Source organism: Hydra viridissima, unplaced genomic scaffold (genome assembly GCF_058129835.1).
Source record: "Hydra viridissima isolate aposymbiotic clone 2 unplaced genomic scaffold, HvirCarnegie_v1 scaffold_9, whole genome shotgun sequence".
In the NCBI taxonomy this organism is placed as follows: Eukaryota; Metazoa; Cnidaria; class Hydrozoa; order Anthoathecata; family Hydridae; genus Hydra; species Hydra viridissima.
Window position 1 is genome coordinate 17,000,571 of NW_028324308.1, and position 22,219 is coordinate 17,022,789.

Here is a 22,219-nt window from a genome sequence, read left to right on the forward strand (position 1 = left end):
TCGTTGTTTCTTCTGTTTCTTTATACTCTGATTGTTTGGTCCTTTTATTGACACTTTGTAGATTATTAAACAGATACTTTGTTTCAATCGTCATATGGGAGGCATTAACAGAAAACAATTTTTAAAAACTTCTTTTCAGGAGACAAATGATCGGACGGAGTTTATGTTATTTTAGGAGAAATTTTTTAAAATTTCGGACAAAATTTCAAACACTTTAAAGATTTCGTTGATTTAACTATTTTCAAGTTGATGACGCCTTTAGCAGCTGGTATACCTTTTACGCCCTTGTGGTCCGCCTCTGATTTAAAGTTATAGGACTTATTCAAGATAAAAATTGACTTTTTTTGTGTTGACGTTTCCGTAACAGTGTTATCTTTTAAAAAACAACTTCACGAAGAAGAAACTATTTGGATCTTACAAAGCGCAAAAAAGATCAATCGAATGATAAAAAAAAAGCGATTTTTTAAATTCAATTTCTCTTCTATCTTTTATAAGTTAATATTTTATTCGCTTTGGGTTCATGATTATGTTTTCTCCATTGTTAGTGACGTAAATATGTAATTAAAGATAATCACCAAACATCGAAATGAAGATTATAAAAAATAACCCATGAAATGTTTGTGAAAGGATGAAGGTAAAGCGTATTTTATTTTTTCGAATTTATATTTATCTCTATTTATTTATAGTCTATTATTATAATATTACATAATATTACATTATCACATATATATATATATATATATATATATATATATATATATATATATATATATATATATATATATATATATATATATATATATATGATATTAGATAATATTAAAATTTATATTACATTTTTATATAGCTTTTTAACCCACAGTTTTAACCCCGTTTCTCATCAAAGCATTACGGCTTTAAGTGTTCTGTGATAATAAATACGTTCTGGAAGAAAGATTGAAAATATGTTCTAACTTTATCTGACTCGTGATTTTAAAAAACTTTGGCTTTCCATTACAGAATGTCAGCTACAATGGTCAGCACTACTTCATACGCCGTTGGTATTGCATGCCCGATCGGTGTAATACTTCACGCAGTGGGGTTTGTTCTTTTTTTAAAACTGAGGAAATCCAAAATGGACCACGCCCAAAGATGCTTAGTTATCAACCTTTGCTTAGCTGAGTTGTTTGCTAATGTGTTTCTTTTTGTATCAGGGATGCTCGACTTTTTATCAGTGGTGCATCCGTTGATCTTTTTTCTAATTCTAAGGGTATTTATGAACGCGTATCACTTAGCAACCCTATTATTAACTTTCAACCGCTTTTTGCATACGCAACTGAACATCAGATACCCCATCTATTGGACCAAAAAGCATACAAATGGCTCAATTATAGCTTTATGGGTAATAAGTGGTATGCTTGGCAGTGCAATGCTTTATATTTCAAACATCGCATTAACATTAATTGACGTTTTATTGGACACACTTATTGTTATATTGCCGATATACGTTTACAGCAATGCTCTTATTTTATCGCGAAAGTTAAGACAAATTACAAACAATCGTCGGAATTCGTTTTATAAAGGATATCTGATATCAGCAACGATTGCATTGACTAATATTCTCTTTACTGCCATGCCACACATAATCCTTGCTGTATACAAATTTTTGAAGATTCAGGTTACGGAAACTGTTACTTTCATCTTGGTCCTAACAATGATTATTGGATTTTGGATGGATGCGTTAATATACGTATTTATTTGCCCACACATACGCACCCTGCTGAAGGGTTCTTTCAATAGAAGTCGTTCAACGTTAAGAGTCAAAAAAGCTCCGTTGTTCGAGTGTATTTATACAGGCAATTAGCATATTAATCATCTACTTTCATAAAAAAATTATAAAAAAAAAAAAGAATTCTGAGCCTCTTAATACGTTGGGTTAATCTTTAGAAAGATTTGCGGGCGTTGTTTACGAAAAGCTAATTAAATATTAATTTAAAAAGTTGTTTTTAAGATTTTTAACGGAGATTAACGGAGATTTTTAACGGAGATTAAAAAACTTTACCCTCAAATGGAAATGCCAGTCGAGTGTCACCTTGGACATGAATAAATGGGAAGGAGCGTCATCTAGATGAAGACCTCAAGTTGAAATATTGATGAGAAAATGGCCATCAAAGTTCTGACTTTCCTAGTGAATAAAAAAATTTTGAGTTTATTTCGATGCAAAAAGCATAAAGAAATAATAAGTTCACTTGTGATTTGTGATCTAAGTAATCTTGACCTCCTGCATACTTTTTGAATTGCTGTGTTAAGACAAAGTAATGAACTGAGAGGGCTATATTATTAACTACTTTCCGATACTCGTTTGTTGAACACCACTCAATGTCAAATTTTTTAAAACCTACAGGCAGATTAAAATTTAATTACCGTTCATAATAGTTGCTCGCCCCTCGCGATTTGTGGCTGGAAATACATCTGTAAGAATGTCAAAAACATTATTTGCTCAAATGCACTTTCATATGCAGTATAAATGTTGAGAAATAAATGATTCTCAATTTAAAGTGTTGAGAATTTAAACAAGGAAATTGCTGAGGACCTTTTACATAACTTCTTTGACAACAGAGTTTGATGGACAACTCGGTTTGAAATTTGAGGATAAAATAACAGCAGTTAAAAGAATAGGCCACAATATCAAAAGCAATTAAATCGTCAGAAAAGGAAATAAACGTGGATCAAGAGCATGAAAAGAGGATGTAAGGTGGATAATCGTCTTAAACCAACTTGTCTTAGTTGCCGAAAATTCCACAAAATAAAGAAGAAGAAAATAATAAAGAAGCTAGATAATCCAAAAACAGGTGGGCAATTTTTATTTTTTTTATCACCATTTTTTTCTTAAGAAGAGTTTGTCTACACCCCCTCCACCAATGGCATTTGGCCAAAATGGAAAATTTTTTTTACATTAATAGAAAAATTATCAAAAATTTATAGAGCTTTTGTTACCGTAACCAAATTTAGAACAAACTTTAAGAACATTTTTCAAAATTGAAAGAAAGAGATATTAATGTAAGAAAATAAAAAAAAACAACCCACTCTCACTCGGGGGAATATATAGGACTTGCTCGAATAAAAATTCACTAACTAAATTATATTAGCAAATTCCATTCCAATGAAGACCATTTCACTGACACACTTATAATTTTCATAGTTTTTTTTCATGTCAGGTATAATATGTATTTACAGAAACATCATTACCCAATTGCTGTAACGACCCCTTTACTTATGCATAGAATATCAGACGAAAAACAAAAAATGCCAACATCAGCATCAATTGGGCGCCCATGTTATCTTATTTCATCATCATTAAAGCCATTTTATGTCATGTGCATTAAGTGCCATCACAGATTTTTATTATGCTTTGTGAAATCATTAAGTAAATCCTGATTTTAAGCCAAAATCATTTGTCGTTTCTGAGATATAGTTTTAAAAACCTTTTTTCTAAATGCAATTCTAAACGAAGAAAACAATTCTTTTTTTATAAACCTTTGGGTTTTTTTAAAACCAATTTTAAATCAATTTTAATTTAACCTTATTATGTTTTAATTTACGACAGCTCTGTGAATATATTTTCAGGACCACGTTAAAAAAATTTGTACTTCAACATTCAAACCTAAAATACAGATAAATTTGTCCGCAAATTAACAAAAAAAAAAAAAAAAAGATTTTTTAAGGCTCCACTCACATGTGGAGTTTCTTTACGCGGTAGACTATCATTTTTGAGAACACCAAGGAATTTACACAATTTGGCGAAGTCCTCAAAGTTGCTCTCGTTAGTTTTTAAAGATTTTTTTTTTTAACTGATTGTTCAGACTTTGTTTTAGTGATATCAACAAAAAAATAATGGGAAGTGGGAAAATTTTTTCCATTGAAAGAAGATCAAAAATCCCCTCAAAAAAAAGAAGTTAAATTATGTAACATACATTCAAAATAAAAAATTTATAAAATTGATTATTTCCAAAAAGTTATAACAAAAATAAAAAAAAAAATCAATCAATATAACATTTGTTTTATAAAAAAAAATCCGATAAAAAGATTTTAAGTTTTGACAGAATGAAGGATGTTTAAATTGAATTGTTATTTTCTATCTTCTTTTACAGTAAGAAAATAGAAAATACAAACATAAATACAAAGATAAGCATACAAAAATAAAAAAATGCTAACAATTCTATTAATATTTTTTTGTCCCATAGTTGTAAATAAACTTCGCTTTGTAATATTTTTAAGATTTCATTCAATTTTTAGATGGACTCTTTTTCCATCGTCTTCCTCTGTTTAACTAATTTTTGAAATTGAAATTTTACATAAAACATGATCGTTGTGTTATGTAAACAATTAAAAAAAACAATAACTATAATTACTACAAACAAAATCTAACTAAAAATATAAAAAAACAGTAAAAGCCTTAAGAAAAAAAAAATACTTTTTTTAAATTTATGTGTTCGAAGAAAAGCTGAGTTTTAAGTTTCTTTTGTAATAAAAGATGCTTGTGGATTTTTCAAAGTATAAGCAGCCAAAACATTTTCATTTATATTTTGCCTCTGATTGGCCATAATAAAAGTTAACTAAAATCTAGGACCTATATTGGCATTGTACTATCTTTGAGAACTGACACCTGCCTTAATGGTAGATGTACTATCCTTGAGAACTGACATCTGTCTTAGTGGTAGATGTACTATCCCTGAGAACTGACACCTGCCTTAGTGGTAGATTTTGATGATGTTGAACTATGTTTAAGCGTTACCATTAAAGCAGTCTTTGTTATGCATCTGCTGAAAATTACAACGCTAATACAAAATTTACATTTTGTGGTACCCCACAATTAGAGGGTGATAATGCTATGGACATGTTTTCATGTTTTCATGAAATCTAAAATTTCAAAACAACACGTTCACTAATTGTAAACATTTACTAATAACGCTCGTTTATAGTTACCAGTTGATAAGATTCAAAAATAGTAACCAAAGTGAAAGTAAAATTTTTCTGTTCAAAATATGTATAAAAAAAAAAAACTCAACAAAAACCAAAGTCGTTTGGGGAGGAACATTTTTTTTTTTTTTTTTTTTTCAAATTTTTATGTTTTTTTCAAATTTGAAATTTAAGGCGGCTCTAATTTTTCTGTATTTTTTTTTTTCTTTCTACAAATATGCTTTTTAACCCTTTACACTCCAGCCTAGTAATGCATAAAGGCTACCAGAACCTCCAGCACTATATTAGTTCCAAGTACATACCTATGATATAGATGAAAAATAGAGTCGTTTAAATAAAACAAAATTTTTATTTCTTAGTTATTTTATAAACAAAACGTATTCTAATTTATATTATAAAAGAAAAACATAAATTTTATGACTTAAAATTTTTTAACTGTTAAGTGCGCACAGGTAGCAAAACAACTATGTCGCCATAGAGGCGACAGCGGATTTACTTTTAGCTTTTTAATGTCGCAAATACAGCGACAGCGGAGTGCAAAGGGTTTACATGCATTTATCCACTATATTTTGAAAACTCAATTATAACAATACTTGTTTGTTCCAGATTTGATGATTCCTTCATCAAGTAGACATAATTACTCACACGATCCTAAAACATTCTGTTATATCTGTGGTTGTTTGCAAAGTTTGTAAAACTTCTCTATAAGTTCTATTTTAATCTTCAATTAGGTGACCAATGCGAAAAGTGGTAACTGTGAAGAAGTTGTAATTGACTTAACAAATGTAAAAAGAAACAGTTTAACTTTTTACAGTAAATATGGTTTAGCAAAAGTAAAAAGTCACATAATGGGCTGCTGTATTAGCTAGATCAGCATGGAAGGTATAGGCTAGAAAAAAAAAAAAGGAAAAATATCCCTTTCGCTGTTAGACCTGTTCATAATTCGACAGAACGAAGATTGTTTTTTGGTAGTTCTAAGTGAGATGCTCGTAATGATATTCAAAATTTTATATGACTCATGGATCATTTTTTATAGATCTAAAAATGGTCAACTTTTTCATTTGTCACCAGAGAACTTTGTAAAATTTCTGCATATGTGATATTTGAGCTAGAGATTAACACGTCACACATAAAGAATCCTCAATAAGACACTTAAAATGTGGGTGCCAAATGAATTGTGACTGATGCGATTGTTTTTCCACCACTTTGTTTTATAAAACAATTTGTCAGTATATTGAGAACTGATAGTGATTTCAATATTGCCGGCTTTGTCATTTGAAAAAATTGAGGTATGAGTTTTCGATGGGCCACAGATTCGCTCTCTTATACTAGGTCAAGAATATGTCAGAACGATGATTAACAAGTAGAAACCAGGTTGTCATCTGTAGTCGTTAGAAAACTGAAAATGAAAATTATTCGGATTTAGATTGGTAGAATGCCGCTGGCGTTTGGTGATCGCGGATCCAACAATGATTGCAAAGCATCATTTCTTTGATCTCCTGACAACCTTGGAGCTGTGAGTAACGAGGATTTCTTTTTTACATATTGCGTAAAAAATTTTTTAAAAACATAATACAACTATTCCAAAAAAGTTTTAAACCTGCTTTTCTAATACCACGGTCGTTTGTAAGAGGAAAGTTATTACACGCATGCGCAATAGAGTTAAAAATAATTTAAAATTTTAAAAATGGCTACGGATGCAAAACTTATCATTGACAACGAGTAACTTGTTTAATTTTAGATAATTAAATAGGTTTTTAACTATTTTTTAAATAAAATTATTGTGATAATAACTTTCACCTGTACTAAGAAATGTTTTAAATAAAATACAAAACCTCTGAATGTGAATAAAATCTACTTTCAGCTAAAGCTACTTTTTATTTATAATCTTTAAAACTTTTTTAAAAAAATTTTGAGCGTAGAAATTTTTAAATTTTTATTTATTCAGCAAGATGAACCTTTTATCTTTTTTTGCATTTTTTGCTTATATGAGGATTCAATTTTTTTTGCAGGGTTAAAAGAAAATTTTAATCATTAAACTTTTGTAACCTGTTGCTATGGTACTCTTTTCCGATGTGACTATATATATATATATATATATATATATATATATATATATATATATATATATATATATATATATATATATATATATATATATATATATATATATATATATATATATATATATATAAAGAGAAATAGAGAAAGAGATTTCGAAAAGAGTATAAATATATAGGAATTGGTTGATAAATATGAATTACTAGGATTTGTAAAAAATAAAAAAATAATATAATTGTATATATATACCATTTTTTAAATAGTCTAATGTTAGATAAAATGGAACTTCACAACAAAAATATTAAACTCCTTTGCAGAGTTTGTGGACAGTTACTTGGTAAAAAGCATTATTTTATAGGAGAAATTCTTAAAGTAAAATTAGAGAAGCTGTTTCATGTTGAAATGACAGATTTGGAATTTGTCCATCCTCCAAAAATGTGTAAAAAATGTTATTGTACAATAAACAATGTGCTTTCAAGAAAAACATCAACTGCCCTTTGTCTCTGTACTAAATGGAAGCCTATTCTAACACGCTTTCTGCTTCCATCATTTAGTTTCTAGGCATAAATAAATAAAAAATCAATTTTATACTAACTATAATACATCAAAATTTATGCGGATATTGCAAAATCTTATTTCTATCATTAGAACAATCAAACTACCCTATAACTTTCAGATATTTACAGTTGTCATTTGCACTACACTGGGTGACATTAACCAGGGTCAAGTCGTCATGTAGTGGGCCAAAGACATTTTTTGAGCGCCACTCAAAAAAGGTTTGAACATTTAAGGTTCCGAAACAAGAAAGAATCCAAAAATGATAATTTAAAATCAGTGCATGTTTAGGTAAAATACCTTAACCAATACACTGCTATGCAAACGGTTGCAGAATTTAAAAAAGTAAGGATTTTACCTCAAATATATATATATATATATATATATATATATATATATATATATATATATATATATATATATATATATATATATATATATATATATATATATATATATATATATATATATATATATATTACATTGTTCACCTCCCCAAGGCCGAGGGGGTTACTACAGTCGAGGAGGCTACTCCTTTTTGTGTTTTTTATTTTTTGTTCTTATTCGTGGTACAACCCCCTCTCAACTCTTTAACTCCGAAACACGAACCTTGACAAGCAAGGCCACTGTGCGGAGAAACTAAGTTGATATATATATTTAATTAATATCTTTTTAACACATTAAATAAATTTATTCATTCTAACTTTTAAAGGTCACATTTCTAAATATTACTCGCATTTTCCTTCAAAATGTCAATTTTCATATTATATCTAAATAAAAACACAAACAAGTTTTGAACTTAAAGCATAACTTTGATAAACTATTTAATTTTTCGATATAAAGCTATAAAGTTTGTAATATTTGTAATATTGCAATAGAGACAAACTGAAGAAAAAGCAACATTGGTATAATTTAAAAAATATAAATTTATCTTATGCATCAAATAAATATCAATCAATACAAAATAAAAGATCAAAATACAATTCAAATGAAAATATAAATATCTTTTATGCATTAAATACATTTTTCATTCCTTCAATCTTTATGTAAAAAATATTCTAAATATATTCATATTGATTTTAACAGTCTCAAGCAAAAAAACATTTAAAAATAAAAAAATTTAAACAACAAATACAAAAAATATTTATATCGAGTTCCAAGAAAAAGTCTTTCTGCTTTAGTTTACTTTTCCCTTCTTTACAACAGGTAAGTTTCCTCTTCAAGATGCGAATATGGTTAGAATACTAAAAAAAAGTATACCATAATATTTGTTTGTTTTGAATCAATTTTTATCATAATTTATTAATTTTGAATCAATATGTACAAAACCAGACTGATGATTCAATCGATAGAATCAAAATTAAAGCATTCAATCGATAAAATCAAAAACAACCAATGATATTGCTTTAATGCAGGCAATACAGTTGATTTATTAGACGTTATTGACTAAATCGAAAGCCTGGAATAATAACATTCAAAATTTTGATCATACATAAGAGTGTACATAAATATATGATGTATGTATATGTATATATATATTAGGACCTTGCGAATTGCTTCGATTCGATTTGCAAATCAAGTGTTGCTTTGATTCGAGTCGAAAAAAAAAAAGATTCAAGTTTTTTTTAATCATATTTTATTTTGCAAATGTTGCTGTTTTTTTATATTTCTAAAGCTGAAATGTAATTGAAATGGGTTTTTTATCCCGGGTGGAGTAAGAGTAAATGAAAACAGTTCGAATATCACTTTTAAACAACGTCGAAAATATAATCTGGGCAAAAAGAATTTGTTCAAAGAAATATTTTTATCTTTTTGGAAAAAAAAATGCTTAACAAAACAAAAAATGTCAATTTGCAGGGCCCTAATATATATATATATATATATATATATATATATATATATATATATATATATATATATATATATATATATATATATATATATATATAGTCACATCGGAAAAGAGTACCATAGCAACAGGTTACAAAAGTTTAATGATTAAAATTTTCTTTTAACCCTGCAAAAAAAATTGAATCCTCATATAAGCAAAAAATAAAAAAAAGATAAAAGGTTCATCTTGCTGAATAAACTTAAATTAAAAAATTTCTACGCTCAAAAATATTTTTAAAAAGGTTTAAAAATTGTAAACAAAAACATTAAAGTTGCTTTAGCTGAAAGTAGATATTATTCACATTCAGAGGTCTTGTATTTTATTTGAAAAATTTTTTCGTACAGCTGCAAGTTATTTTCAAAATAATTTCATGAAAAAACTAGTTAAAAACCTATTTAATTATCTAAAATTAAACAAGTTACTCGTTGTCAATGATAAGTTTTGCATCCGTAGCCATTTTTAAAATTTTAAATTATTTTTAACTCTACTGCGCATGCGTATAATAACTTTCCTCTTACAAACGACCGTGAATAGCGTTAATAATTTTTTTTTTTAAACTCCCCTGATTAAGTTCTCCTCAAATCGAATAATGATATTTCAGAAATCGAAAAAATTTGACAGCAGATTTGAGTTCACCATGCCCAAATTAAGCAATACACCCCCTCGGGCTTTATTACCTAGTATACCCCCTCGGGCTTTATTACCTAGTTTTCCACTAGATGAGGCCTGGGGGAATTATTTAAAAAACTTAACCAACATCACTAAACAAGATGAACGTTAATAATCATCAAATAATCAAATCAAATATTGGAAGTAATGGTTTGTTGTGACTTTTTTTCCACTTATAAGAAATGTCAGTCGTCATTTGTTTAATTTCATTTACTTTCATTTACGCAGTTACGCTTTTTGTATTTTACATTTATAATTTATAAATATAAAATACAAAGAGCGTAACTGCGCGTTTAAAGTTATCATTTAAAGTAACGTAGCTGCGCGTTTAAAATTATGATGATCTACAATGGTCATGGAATCAGCACACTTATGTTATGAATATATATGATCTATTATAGTTATGCTTGGCTTTGTAAAAAAATGTTTTTGTAATTCCAGTTTTTAATCAAAGCGTTTTTAATCAAAAGATTTCTATTACAATTTCGGCTTTCACGCAATCACTACACACTCTGTAAACGTCATTTATTAGAAAATGTTTGTTGTAACACATTTTTTAAATTGAAATCATCAAAATTAACTACAAAAAGTTTTCCAAAAGTCACAGAAGCATTTGCAAATGAAAATATGCCGTTAAAATGGATATTTATGCACGATAACGCATGCTTCACCTTTAGTAAAAAAAAAGTGGCTTGATGATCGTTCTATCGACATTTTGAAGTGGCCTTTTCAATGTCCAGATCTTAATCCTGTTGAGAACATTTGGAATGATACTGAAAAGGTTGTAGAAATTAAGATGAAAATTTGAACGAATTGTGAAAAGCAGTCGCGATCCCCGGTTTTTATTTCAGAGCGATATTTACCACTGTAAATACCACTCTAAAGTAAAAAAAAACAAACGAGGATTGCGACAATGAGGTGGCAATATTGCAGGACATTGAGCGAAAGTAATCATGATTCTGGTAAGGACGAACAAAACGCAGGAAGATTCAATTTCGTAATATAAAACAACAAACACCAACTGAAAAGCGACAACAATGTTAAAGCAAAGAGCATTCCTTTCATTCTTTGGAACCAGTGACGCAATAAAAGGAGCAATTACCAGCGAAGGAATGTAAAAATTTGCATACTCAACAACTTTGGGTAGAATACTCAGATACATGCTCCCATTTTTCTACGCTATAGCGCCGTTGGCTAGAATTGCCAAAATAAATAACTTTTGAAGCAATAGATTATCACCACATAAGACAGAATATTTTTCCTAAGGAGAATTTAGTGGTGATATTTCTTTTAATTTGATTGTAAGGAACATCAAAATGCATAATGTATACATCAAATCTTTTTTAGTATATATATATATATATATATATATATATATATATATATATATATATATATATATATATATATATATATATATATATATATATATAATTACATTTATATTTATACATGTATAAATGTAAAATTACTCTCTCCTAAATTCAATAATGTATTTGGTTGTTTCTTAATCAATACCTTCCTTGTCTTTGTTTTAGCAAAGCCTTTAAAAGGATTTATAATTTCAAGCTGGTAAGCTGTCTTTTTCTATTGAAATTGTGACTCGCCTCACGAGTCTCTTTTGGTTCATGGAAGTACGCAGTTTTTTATTAGTTTGAGTTTTGAGAAACTCCGCGCTTGCTACCGGCAAAAAAAGTCAAAAGAATACGAAGAGCAACAAACAAAAGAGGAAAAAAATTTTGTTTTGCATCGTTTTACATTCGATGTCTTATTCTTGAAAGTTCAGAGCAGAAAGCCGTCGTGTCAATATGCTTTAGTAAAGTTGAGGTTTCTCCAGGGGTGCAGCTGCTTCTAATTTTATGCACAAATCCCAGAAGTCTTTTGAAGTTTTTGTCACTTGTAAAAATTTATTTTTTATTCAACTTTTTAAAATAAAAAACCACAGAAACTCAGTGTTTTTTCATTTATTTAGCTTTAAATGTTTTTTCTAAAATAAAAACTTAAAAGTCAGCAAATGTAACATCGCTGTTTTAATCATTGTGATGCGCCATTTGATTCAAAAAAGTATTTGGCTGCCATCTTATAACGTCGCACTATTGGTTTTGCACCCACATGATAACAGGTGATTTTCAGTTATGATTCTATAAATATTGGGAAATTTCAATTGCGTAAACTGTATTTACACTTAAAATTATTTTTAGATAGATATCCTCAAAAATGGTGCGAAAGAAACTCGAAGTATGAAACATATAATTGCGTCAAGGTAATAAAAGTGAACGCGAAATAACTTGGATTATTTCCAAACCGCTATCAACAATTAATTCCATCATCAAAACATTAGGACTATCCCCAGGTCTTCAAAGTAAAGAAATGGATTTTAACGAAATTGCTGAAAGTTTTTCAAAGGCCACTAGAAATCCTAATACAAGGTCGTTCCAACATTTTCTGCTTTATTGTAAATTATCTATAACTTTTTTGAGTTTTAGAGAATTAATTCAATTTACACTTAACCCTGGCTCGTGTAGATGACACGAACCCTTTCTTGATGCGCCTGTAACCATATTGGTTGCATGCAGCACGTGTCATAATTGAGTTAGGTGATTAAAATGTTGAGAAAATCATTAAACCTCTTTAACCACGTGGAAAATTCAAGCAATTTTACTGGCCAAATTAAAACAGGTGGTGTTGGGTTCCAGACAATAAAATTCTTTTAAAAATTACTCCATGTTTCATTGTTTTAATTCAATCAATGATCACGAATACGAAGATGCGAAGATATTGCGGGCAACTAAATTTATGGAAGAAAAAGCTAAACTTGATTCTTGTTAAAAAAAAAAACATTTTTATGTTGTTGTATTTTTTTAACAACACACGATGTTTTAGAGCAATAATTATTTAAAATCCCCCCCCCCCCCCCCTTCATATTCTTTGCGCTTTGCACCTTCAGAAATGGTATCCTACAAATTTTCACAACTTTTGTATATCGTCAAATGGGTGTACTTGGGACAGCAGGGATAACTTGGGACGAAAGCGTTAATTTAGTTTTAGTAAGTTTGGCAGCCCTGACATTGAAATTGGCTGGTTTATTACTATTTTTTAACTTAATAATTCAATTTCAATAATCTTTAAATGCCAGGTCAAACTTGCTAAAGCTAAATTAACTTTTTCGAAAATTAAAAGGCACTGAAGTTTTAATTGCAATCAATTAAACCCTTAATATTTTTTTATTGTAATTCCTCTCTACGCGCGCGCGCACGCACACACACTGTTTACAATAAATTTGTCAAATTTAGTAAGGTGATTTAACTTAACAAGGTTGATGCCATTCTAATTAAACAGAAGTTTTTGCTCCAAAAAAAGAATCTTCTTCGTTAACTCAGATTACAAGAGTGTTTAACGTTTTTACTCAACCAGTTATGACGTCAGAAAAGCCCCCTGCATTTCTGACGTCAGGAGCCTTTACTATTTTTTTACACCAAATAAGAAAAAAAAAAATTGTAATTTAAAATTTATTACATTCGCTATTTCATTTTTAAAATCCATTATAATGTGAAATATAAATAACAGAACATACGATAAGTGTATATAGATAAAAACATCTTAACAATAAAAAAAAATAATTAAAAAAAAAAAAATTTATTCTAGCTTCCAGTCCTTTTCTTTCAAATTTTGTAACTTCATTAATGAAATTCTTTTCCATTTTAGCCATAGGAAACCAATAATAAAGCATACAGCTGACTCAACATAAAACCCGTCTATATGCGTGACACATTTCCCATCATTGTCCATACAACTCTACAAAATTTTTAAAACCCCAGTTAGTTAGCAGAACTTAAAAAGCAACAAAATTTAGGTAAACCAAAGGAGACACATTTTTTGTAAAGAAAATCTTATAATATTGTTTTTAATGAAGATACTCTAATTAAATCATAAGCATCACAAAGTAAGAGTATTATGGTTTTAGACAAATTGAAAAAAAAACAAACAAACAAAAAAAAAAAAAACAACAGCATCGAAAATTACGGAGTAAGCATTAAAGTTGTGCAAGATTTTTTTTTAACACAACTTATAAATTTTCAAAACTAAACCTTCCTGAGCAATAAAAAATATAATGGTACCTTTTGCCCTATGATTGCACAGGGAATAGATACCTTAATCTATTCCCTATGATTGCACAGGGAATAGATACCTTAATCTATTCCCTATGATTGCACAGGGAATACATACCTTAATCTTAATCCCCTATAAAAAAAAAGTCTTTAGCTTATTTTCCAAAAATTTTAAACATTTTGTTTTCCTCAAGAGATTGTAAATTATAGTAATTTAAATTTTTTTAAATATTTAAGTTAATAAATTTGAACTTTTTGTGGAAAAAATAAAAAATTGTAATCAGATGCTACTTAATGGTGAAAAAAATCTTAAAAAATTAAAGAAACCTTAATAAATTCTGCATTAGAACAATCAGAAGTTGACATCCCAGATGCAGTTATGCAGCGTTTGGATGTGAGAGGATCTACCAACCATAACACAAGAGTATCAGGCCAGCTACCACCAAAATTAGACATAGTGTTAAGTAGTGTCATGTACGTGCCTCCAATAGTAGGATCGCTTACACGAGCAAAAAAAGCCATGCTTGCAACATACATACTGTATACAGCAACCTAAAATAAAGAATCAGCATGAAAGAAATTATCAGTGAAGCAAATTTATATGAAAGTCTTAAACTGCTATCAAAACAGTTTACCTGATGCAAAGCATATATAAATAGGATGATAGCATAATAATAATAAGGGAAGCCTTCAGTGTTGCTGTTAGGGAAAGTACCAGTCCAATAGACCAACACTGCAAATAATAGCCCAATCACAAGGCGGTAAGGCATGGCTTTTATAAAAAGATCAAGAGGCCTTGGACCTAAATAAAATGAAAAGTGGAGAAATTATTATGTTGCTTAACAACAATTAAAAACTTCATGGAAAACTTTGAAACTTTTTGAGAGAATGAATATTAAGTATATGTGTTTAGTTTTATTAGCTAAGAATAAAATTGGTAAAAAAAAAAAAAGAGTAAATGCTAAAGATGCTAATAACACTTTATTTTAATCTAGAACCTGATTGGTGAAACATTTTTGCTTTACATGCATGCATGAACTTTTATTTCTTATAGTTGGTGTGTATAACAAGATAATACAAGGTCACACATAAATTGAACATCAAACAAAAAGTTAGGTAAAAAAACAAGAATTAGTTTAATTACAAAAAAACAACTATTCTTTAAAGTGTTTGATAAAAGAGCCAAATTCATTAAAAAAATTGAGAAATGCAGAACACAATAAATTTTAAAAATCAAATAGGAAGATATTTTTACTGGATGCAACAAAGAAATAAATAAGACTGGTGAAATTGTAGTACACTGAATTCAAAAAATTGTAATTGTAAATATTGTTTGAAAGATAAGCGTAGATTGTACTGAACTGGAGTGAAGATTGTTACAAAGATTTTATTTCAAGTATGAGTAAGCTGTTAAAGAGAGGTAAAAAGGTTAACAATCATAACTGTTTTTGTCTGAATAATTGAGAACAATTGAGAATAATTGGACAATTGAGAAGAGAACTTTGGTAGGAATAATGAGTAGAGTACAAAAAATAAAGTCAAAATAAAATTTCCAAGAACAGCAGGCAAAAAAGTAGAACACTGAAGATGCACTGGTTAAAGGGTAAAAAATTTTTAAAAGAACAAACATGTCAAATAGTAGGAAGATATAAAAGCAAAAACAAAATCTGATTATTTAAAAACCTGATGTAAAACGACTAATGGCCAGCGGAAGCAAAATTTCTAAAGGGACCAAGGGAACTGCTAAAATTGAAAGCGTTTCTTTCTTCAAACCAGCTTCAATTAACTTTAAACCAGTTACAGAGTCAGCAGCCGCAAACCCAACCTAAGATTAAAAAGGAAATAGAGACAAAAATATGAACATTAGAAAATGCAAATAGTTAATAGAAATATACAATTAAGAAATTGGAAAAAAAAAAGCAAAACCAACAAACAATCAACAGACATTTTTTCTGTACAGAAAACAAAACATTCAGAAGACATTTGGATTAATCATTGTCTAAAAGTTAAGTTATAAGCTTCAGGTTGAGAGAAGTTTCAGGTTGTGTATTTATAAATTAAGGGTTAATGTAAGGTTTAGTATTTTCAAAATACGAGAAATTTGAAAATAAAAAAAAAAAAAAACATGCCTTGAAAGTGAAACTCTAAAGCCTTCAAATCTAAAGATTTCAAATCTGGAAATTATGAAAGAAAAAAGTCTTCATTATCCCAATTAACTAGATAGTTTACTAGAATCAAATTCAAATAAGAAAATTAAGAATTGTCATTAATGGCCAAAAAAAAACCACAGACTTGTTACAGATATAAAAAAAACAATATTTGTAATATTTATAAGTGGAATTATTTATAGAGACATGCAATATGCTTAAAAATTAAATACTGAGCTGAAGTAAATAAGTCATTCAAAAAACATTTGAAAAAAAAAAAAAAAAAAGAAAAAAGAAAAGAAATCCCACAAAAGTAACATAAGGAGTAAGAATGAATAATTTTCACCTTGACTGTTAAAAGAATTAGTACAATTTGCTTAACAGCGGGCAGCTTGATGATCTGAAACAACTTTAAATATGTGTCCGTGATACTTTCTCGTTGGTTGGTTTTTTCATCTTTTTCAATTACAAATACCCATACCATACTTGTTATGATAAGAAATGAAATCCCCCAGAAGAACAAAAATCCTGCAAATAAAGTAACCTTTCTGTATTTGATATTTAAAATTTTGAACCAGTTTTTATTAAATTTATTTTAGTATTTTCATTAGTTAGGATTTAGTTTTACTGGCTGTTGGGTGTCCTCAAAGTTTGACTAGCAAAATTCATTAAAATTGATTTTGAAAATAATAACATCTTAAAAATACTAAAACACTGCAATTTGCAAAAGATTTAGCTACATTTTTTGTCTGTAGACAGATATTTTACTGATCAAAAGATATATATATATATATATATATATATATATATATATATATATATATATATATATATATATATATATATATATATATATATATATATATTTGCATATATATACATATATATGTATGTATAGTTGTATATTTATACATACATGCATATGTATGTATATATTTACATTTTTCAAAATAGAGTTGGAGTTATTATAATTCTCACCACCAAGAGTTATGATTCCATTATCTTGAGGTGATGTGCGTATATATTTATTACAGAAATCAGCAGAACTAAAAGCAAGTAGAATAACATAGGCCAAGAAATAACCAGCTGTTTGCCCAACACTGTTACAGGTTGACCCATAGCTGACATTTCGCTTTTGAAGCATGGTAAGTGCCCAGCCATCTACAGCAATATCTTGTGTTGCGGCAAGAAAATTCAAAGAAAAAAACATGATTGTTAGGAATGTTACATTTGGAAACTCACTTTCCAAAATTTCATCAACATTCTAAATTAAGAAAAAAACAGTATATATATTTAGGTGTGATTTAAAATAAACATTCAGAATTTTGTCCCCCCCCCCCCCCCCCCCGCACTCAAAAATGTGTTTATAGTGAGAAAAGATTAAATAAATTTTAGATATGTTCTAAGGACATTTATTGATAGCTAAGACTGAAAAAGTTGCATATCATTCATCATTCTACCATTACATAAGATTAGCTTTTAACAACAAAGTTATTAAACAAATCAAACAATTAATTGACATAAACAGCATTAATTGACATAAACATCATTAATCGACATAAATAGCAGCTGAAAATATTAGTGTTGATTACTTATCTGATATGATGAGTAACTTTAAGAACAGATTTTTGGACCTAAGGATAAAATCTGTTTTCAGGGTGTACAGAACTTAGAGGTACAGGAACTTAGAGTACTTAGGGTGTATCACACTTAGAGGTACAGCTTCATTGGGAATCCACCAACTGTCAGTACAAAATTAACGTAAATGTTTAGGTTTTTTATACTTATGTATGTTATAGACATTTAGCTGGACTAAAGTTTCAATGGTTGGAAAAACTAAAACAAGATTAAATCAAATAAATTTTATTTAAATTAAAAGTTCACTTAATGCTGATTATTATTTACACTTTAATTTTTGGATTTTTATAGATTTATTTTTGTTTGCTTAATATACAGAGATTACTCTATAAATTTATGATCTATCCATTTGCAGTAACTAGGTGGCTTTTCTATCTAGTTCCAACAATTCTACTGAGTTTATCAAATTGTATGTATTAAAATAGCTAACTTTCTTCTCCTTTTATAGATAATTAATTATTCACATAGTTTCAAGAACTTACAATTAAGTTGTAAATATTAAAAGTTTAAGAACTTTAGTGTACTATAGGTCTTACTATTTAGAAATATATGCAGACATATTCTACACATGTGATTGAGAGTATCTCTTACCATTGAAAGAATTAGCATAAAAAGTCCAATCAGATACTGAACTGGTATCAACCAAGATTTCCTACGACCCATTTGTTGAAAAAATAATGCATCAACAATAGGTGCCCACAATAACTTCAGACTGTAAGGCCAATATACCAAACTGAACATAGCTTGATATTTATAGCTGACATTCTTGCTTTGAAGTATCATTGGTATGCTACCTCCCAACCCAAGAGGTATTCCTTGCAGAACATAAAGTAAAAAAAGAACGAAAACATTTTTGTAGTCGCCAGTCAAATCACTGTGTTGCATGTGATTTGACACCTCTTCTTGTTGCGTTTCTTCAAACCGTTTTTCATTGTTGCTTTTTTTCTTAGTAGAAATACTATCTTGCATAATCAAGTATTTTTTTCCTTTTTTATTTAGCCTAAACATTATTATGTTTTTTTAGTATTTATAAATTCTTTAGTAAATTGTAATTCATAAATTCACAAAAATAATGTAAAAAAAAAAACACATTAAAAAGTCTTTAAACTTTGAAAGCTTTAAATACATAAATATATATGTGCATACACACACTAAACACCATTTTGTTTTTTAGTTCTGTAGACTGAAGAGATAGTGTAATTTTGCATTTTTATTGCTATATATTTTCTGTAAATAATCTTTTGAAATCAGAAAGCTTTGGATTCGAAAAATATATGAATAAAATTTCTGGAAGAGGTAAAATTGTTATTTTAAAAATATGAAACTTTATTGTATCACATTTATTTGCCTGAATTTCTGTCAGTTATTTTTAATAACTGATAGAAATCTAAACAAGTCAAGAACCATCTTGAAGATAAGATCTCATGGGACAATGTATAGCTCCCATTAGGAGGTTAAAAACATCTGGGAGAGCTTGTATGGGTCAGGTAAACAATTTCCAGCTGAAATACCTTACTTTCATACACTTACTGAAGTTCATAATGTCAGATTTCTTTTAAAAACTTTGTATTATAGGTCTGGATCATTTAGGGAACCAGCATAAGGAGGTTATCCTCGGTTAACTTATAAAGATCAACAGTCTGGATCATTTAGGGAACCAGCATAAGGAGGTTATCCTCTGTTAACTTATAAAGATTCAACAGTTTACCAAATTGCAGAATTTCAGGATTGCTTCATGTGAATGTGGTTTTTGAATCCTCCATTGGTAAGTTAAACCTGTCTGAAGCAGATTGACTGTAACTTACAGTCTGTAAGTTAGCTTAAGTAAAAATGATTGAGTTAATTTAGTTCTCAGTATTTTTAGAATTATCATTGTAACTACTATTTTTACACTTAGATTTTTGCCCAAATTCTCAGAATAATCTTATTTTGACAGATTTGTCAGTGGATTGATTGTATTTGATGTTGAAGAGAGAAAACTGATTTAATATTTATAGCAGCTTCATCTGTGAAACCCACTTTCTGTGGCAGACCACAAGAGGAAGTTTTCTACCAACACATAGGAGGAAAATTTGAGAGAAAAATCATGAAATGTAATACAAAAGTATACTTTTGGAATGTTATTGACGTCAAAGATTAAATTACTATTGTTCCCATTTTAAGATCATTTCTGGCCACAGGTAAACTTTTTGGCTGAACTTATACTCAACAAACTTAGTGAATTTTATGAAAATTCACAGTCCGCAGTACTAAAATACAAATCCATTAATATAGTATTTGCTGGCAAAATCTACACACTTTTTTTAAAAATCCATTTCAGAGAGTTTTGTTTTGTCGGTATTCATCTTGATTGACGTATAGATGCGTTTATCTCATGTTCCACATGTAACGACAAGGTAGAGCGGAATAGTTGCACAAGTCAGACAGGATGAAGTGTTTTAAACCGTTATGTTTAATGTACTTGAGCACACTATCAAAAACTCACAAAGATAGGTAAACTTCCTTTTTAAGAAATACTTCTCAGGAAAGTGGGGTTGGAGTATTGGACGCTTTCTTACTCACCTAATTTAACGTCTGGGAGAGAGATGAGACCATTCAAGCCAATAGATCTGGTCTGAAATTTCTAGCTAGCAGAAAAAAAACGAGCGAACGTTGGTGAAAAAAAAGTGAGAACAAATAAAAGACTTGATCCCCTACTCGACTTTAACAGGCTAAAAACCTTATTATTACCACCGGCTCTTCACATCGGTTCACCTCGTTAGTCACCAACCGTTTTCAACTGAAACGCACTTCTAATATTATATCACGGATAAAATTATCATCAATAAATACAATTCAATGCTAATCAACAATCTAGAGCACTTAAGACTTAATTTGCAATATTTTTCTTCAATTCTAATCTTCAGGCGGTAAGGCTTTCTGATGTATATCAATTAAAATATGTCTATTAAAATAGAAGAAAAAAAAAATCAAGTATGATGCATCATTATTATCATTTTTTAAACAATATTCGCAAACGATGTAAAAAAAAAACCACTCATTAGTTCAGCCCATGTACACCCAATTTAATATCTTTGCACCGCCTTTACATTATTTTGGGCATTTTTTTACGTACGTCATTTCAGCGAACCCCTTTTTTTCTAAGTATTAAAAAAAAAGTTGGTTTCAGTAAAACTTAAAGCAATTCCAGGTAAAATTCTCTTGGTATTTCTGCTGAAAACTTGTCAAATAGAACCGGTTAAACCCTAAATTAAACAACGTATAATAGGTCTACATCGAGATAGTTTCTGTAAATAGCTCAAATTATTAAGTCTGTGTCCTGTTCGTGTGCATCGAAAATCACTCGGAAGTTTAAAGAAACAAAAAGGGCACTGAGCGTCCCAGTACAATATTTATCACCGATGATAATGGTATTTAAAAAGTCTTTAGACAAAATCCTAAGTACTTAGCAAATGAGATTGGACAGGGTTTAAACTGGCTCTTGTAAAATACGTATCGAGGCCGTAAAATACGTATCGAGACCGTAAAATACGTATAGAGACCGTAAAATGCATTAAATTATGCGGAAAGATCTCAGGAAGGACGAACTATTACTATTTGGAGTACAAATGAAATTTTGAGGGTTTTTTTTTTGTAGCTTTGAAGCTTTACTTAGAGGAATTGGTAAAATGTATTTTGTTGAATGCATTTTACAGCGTAAGCTATGACTTTTCCCCATCTTTCAGGCAGTATACGGGTTCCTCGTTAAAAAAATTTCTCGTCTTTTGAGGCCATCCACAGTGGTTCGACATAATTTAAAAATTATTCTTTCAAATTTATGCTTAAAATTTTTAAATGACATTAAACCCATGTTCCAATACTTAAAGCGTCTTTATGTCTAATCATAAATTCTGATGTTTTGTCGTAGCACTATTAAAAGTTTTGTGTTTTGATTTTATAAAATTCAACTTACCCACAGTTAATCAAGGTAATTTTATTGCATGATCTCCCATGTAATTCAATAATTTTAACGAATTTTAGCAAAACCTCCCGTGTATTCTGCTGATTACTATTTTAAAATCTCAAAAGATATTCTTTTAACTTAAAGCAGCAACCAGGTTCGTTTCAAATCTATCAATTTTATCCACTAATTAAAAACCTCCAAATTTTAATTTTTAAATTTATTTGAGTTAATATACATGGATAATATT

The 22,219-nt window shown here is 29.0% G+C and overlaps 1 protein-coding gene and 1 long non-coding RNA gene across 7 annotated transcripts; one reads left to right on the forward strand and one right to left on the reverse strand.

Annotated features, from left to right (window-relative positions):
- The first annotated feature begins 516 nt into the window (after positions 1-516).
- Positions 517-6,550, forward strand: LOC145185514 (uncharacterized). 2 transcript variants are annotated; one of them, XR_016455752.1, is made up of 4 exons: positions 517-634; positions 1,000-2,831; positions 5,691-6,248; positions 6,386-6,550. It is a non-coding gene; the product is annotated as an uncharacterized LOC145185514 (long non-coding RNA). The 2 variants fall into 2 exon arrangements; XR_016455751.1 differs by lacking the exon at positions 6,386-6,550 and having other exon boundaries at positions 519-634; positions 848-2,831; positions 5,691-5,871.
- Positions 6,551-13,477: 6,927 nt separating this feature from the next.
- LOC145185130 (acetyl-coenzyme A transporter 1-like) lies at positions 13,478-22,082 on the reverse strand. Of its 5 annotated transcripts, none has more exons than XM_090098190.1 (7): positions 21,982-22,082; positions 17,370-17,655; positions 16,738-16,919; positions 15,928-16,069; positions 14,880-15,046; positions 14,572-14,796; positions 13,478-13,930 (listed from the first exon to the last, which is right to left on the reverse strand). In XM_090098190.1, exons 2-7 carry the CDS (start codon positions 17,599-17,601, stop codon positions 13,772-13,774), a joined length of 1,107 nt encoding a protein of 368 aa, XP_089954316.1. In that variant the 5' UTR covers positions 17,602-17,655; positions 21,982-22,082; the 3' UTR covers positions 13,478-13,771. The 5 variants fall into 5 exon arrangements, 4 of the variants coding, with proteins under 4 accessions (XP_089954316.1, XP_089954315.1, XP_089954314.1 ...); XM_090098189.1 differs by lacking the exon at positions 21,982-22,082 and adding an exon at positions 20,328-20,448; XM_090098188.1 differs by lacking the exon at positions 21,982-22,082 and adding an exon at positions 18,621-19,340.
- Positions 22,083-22,219: the final 137 nt, after the last annotated feature.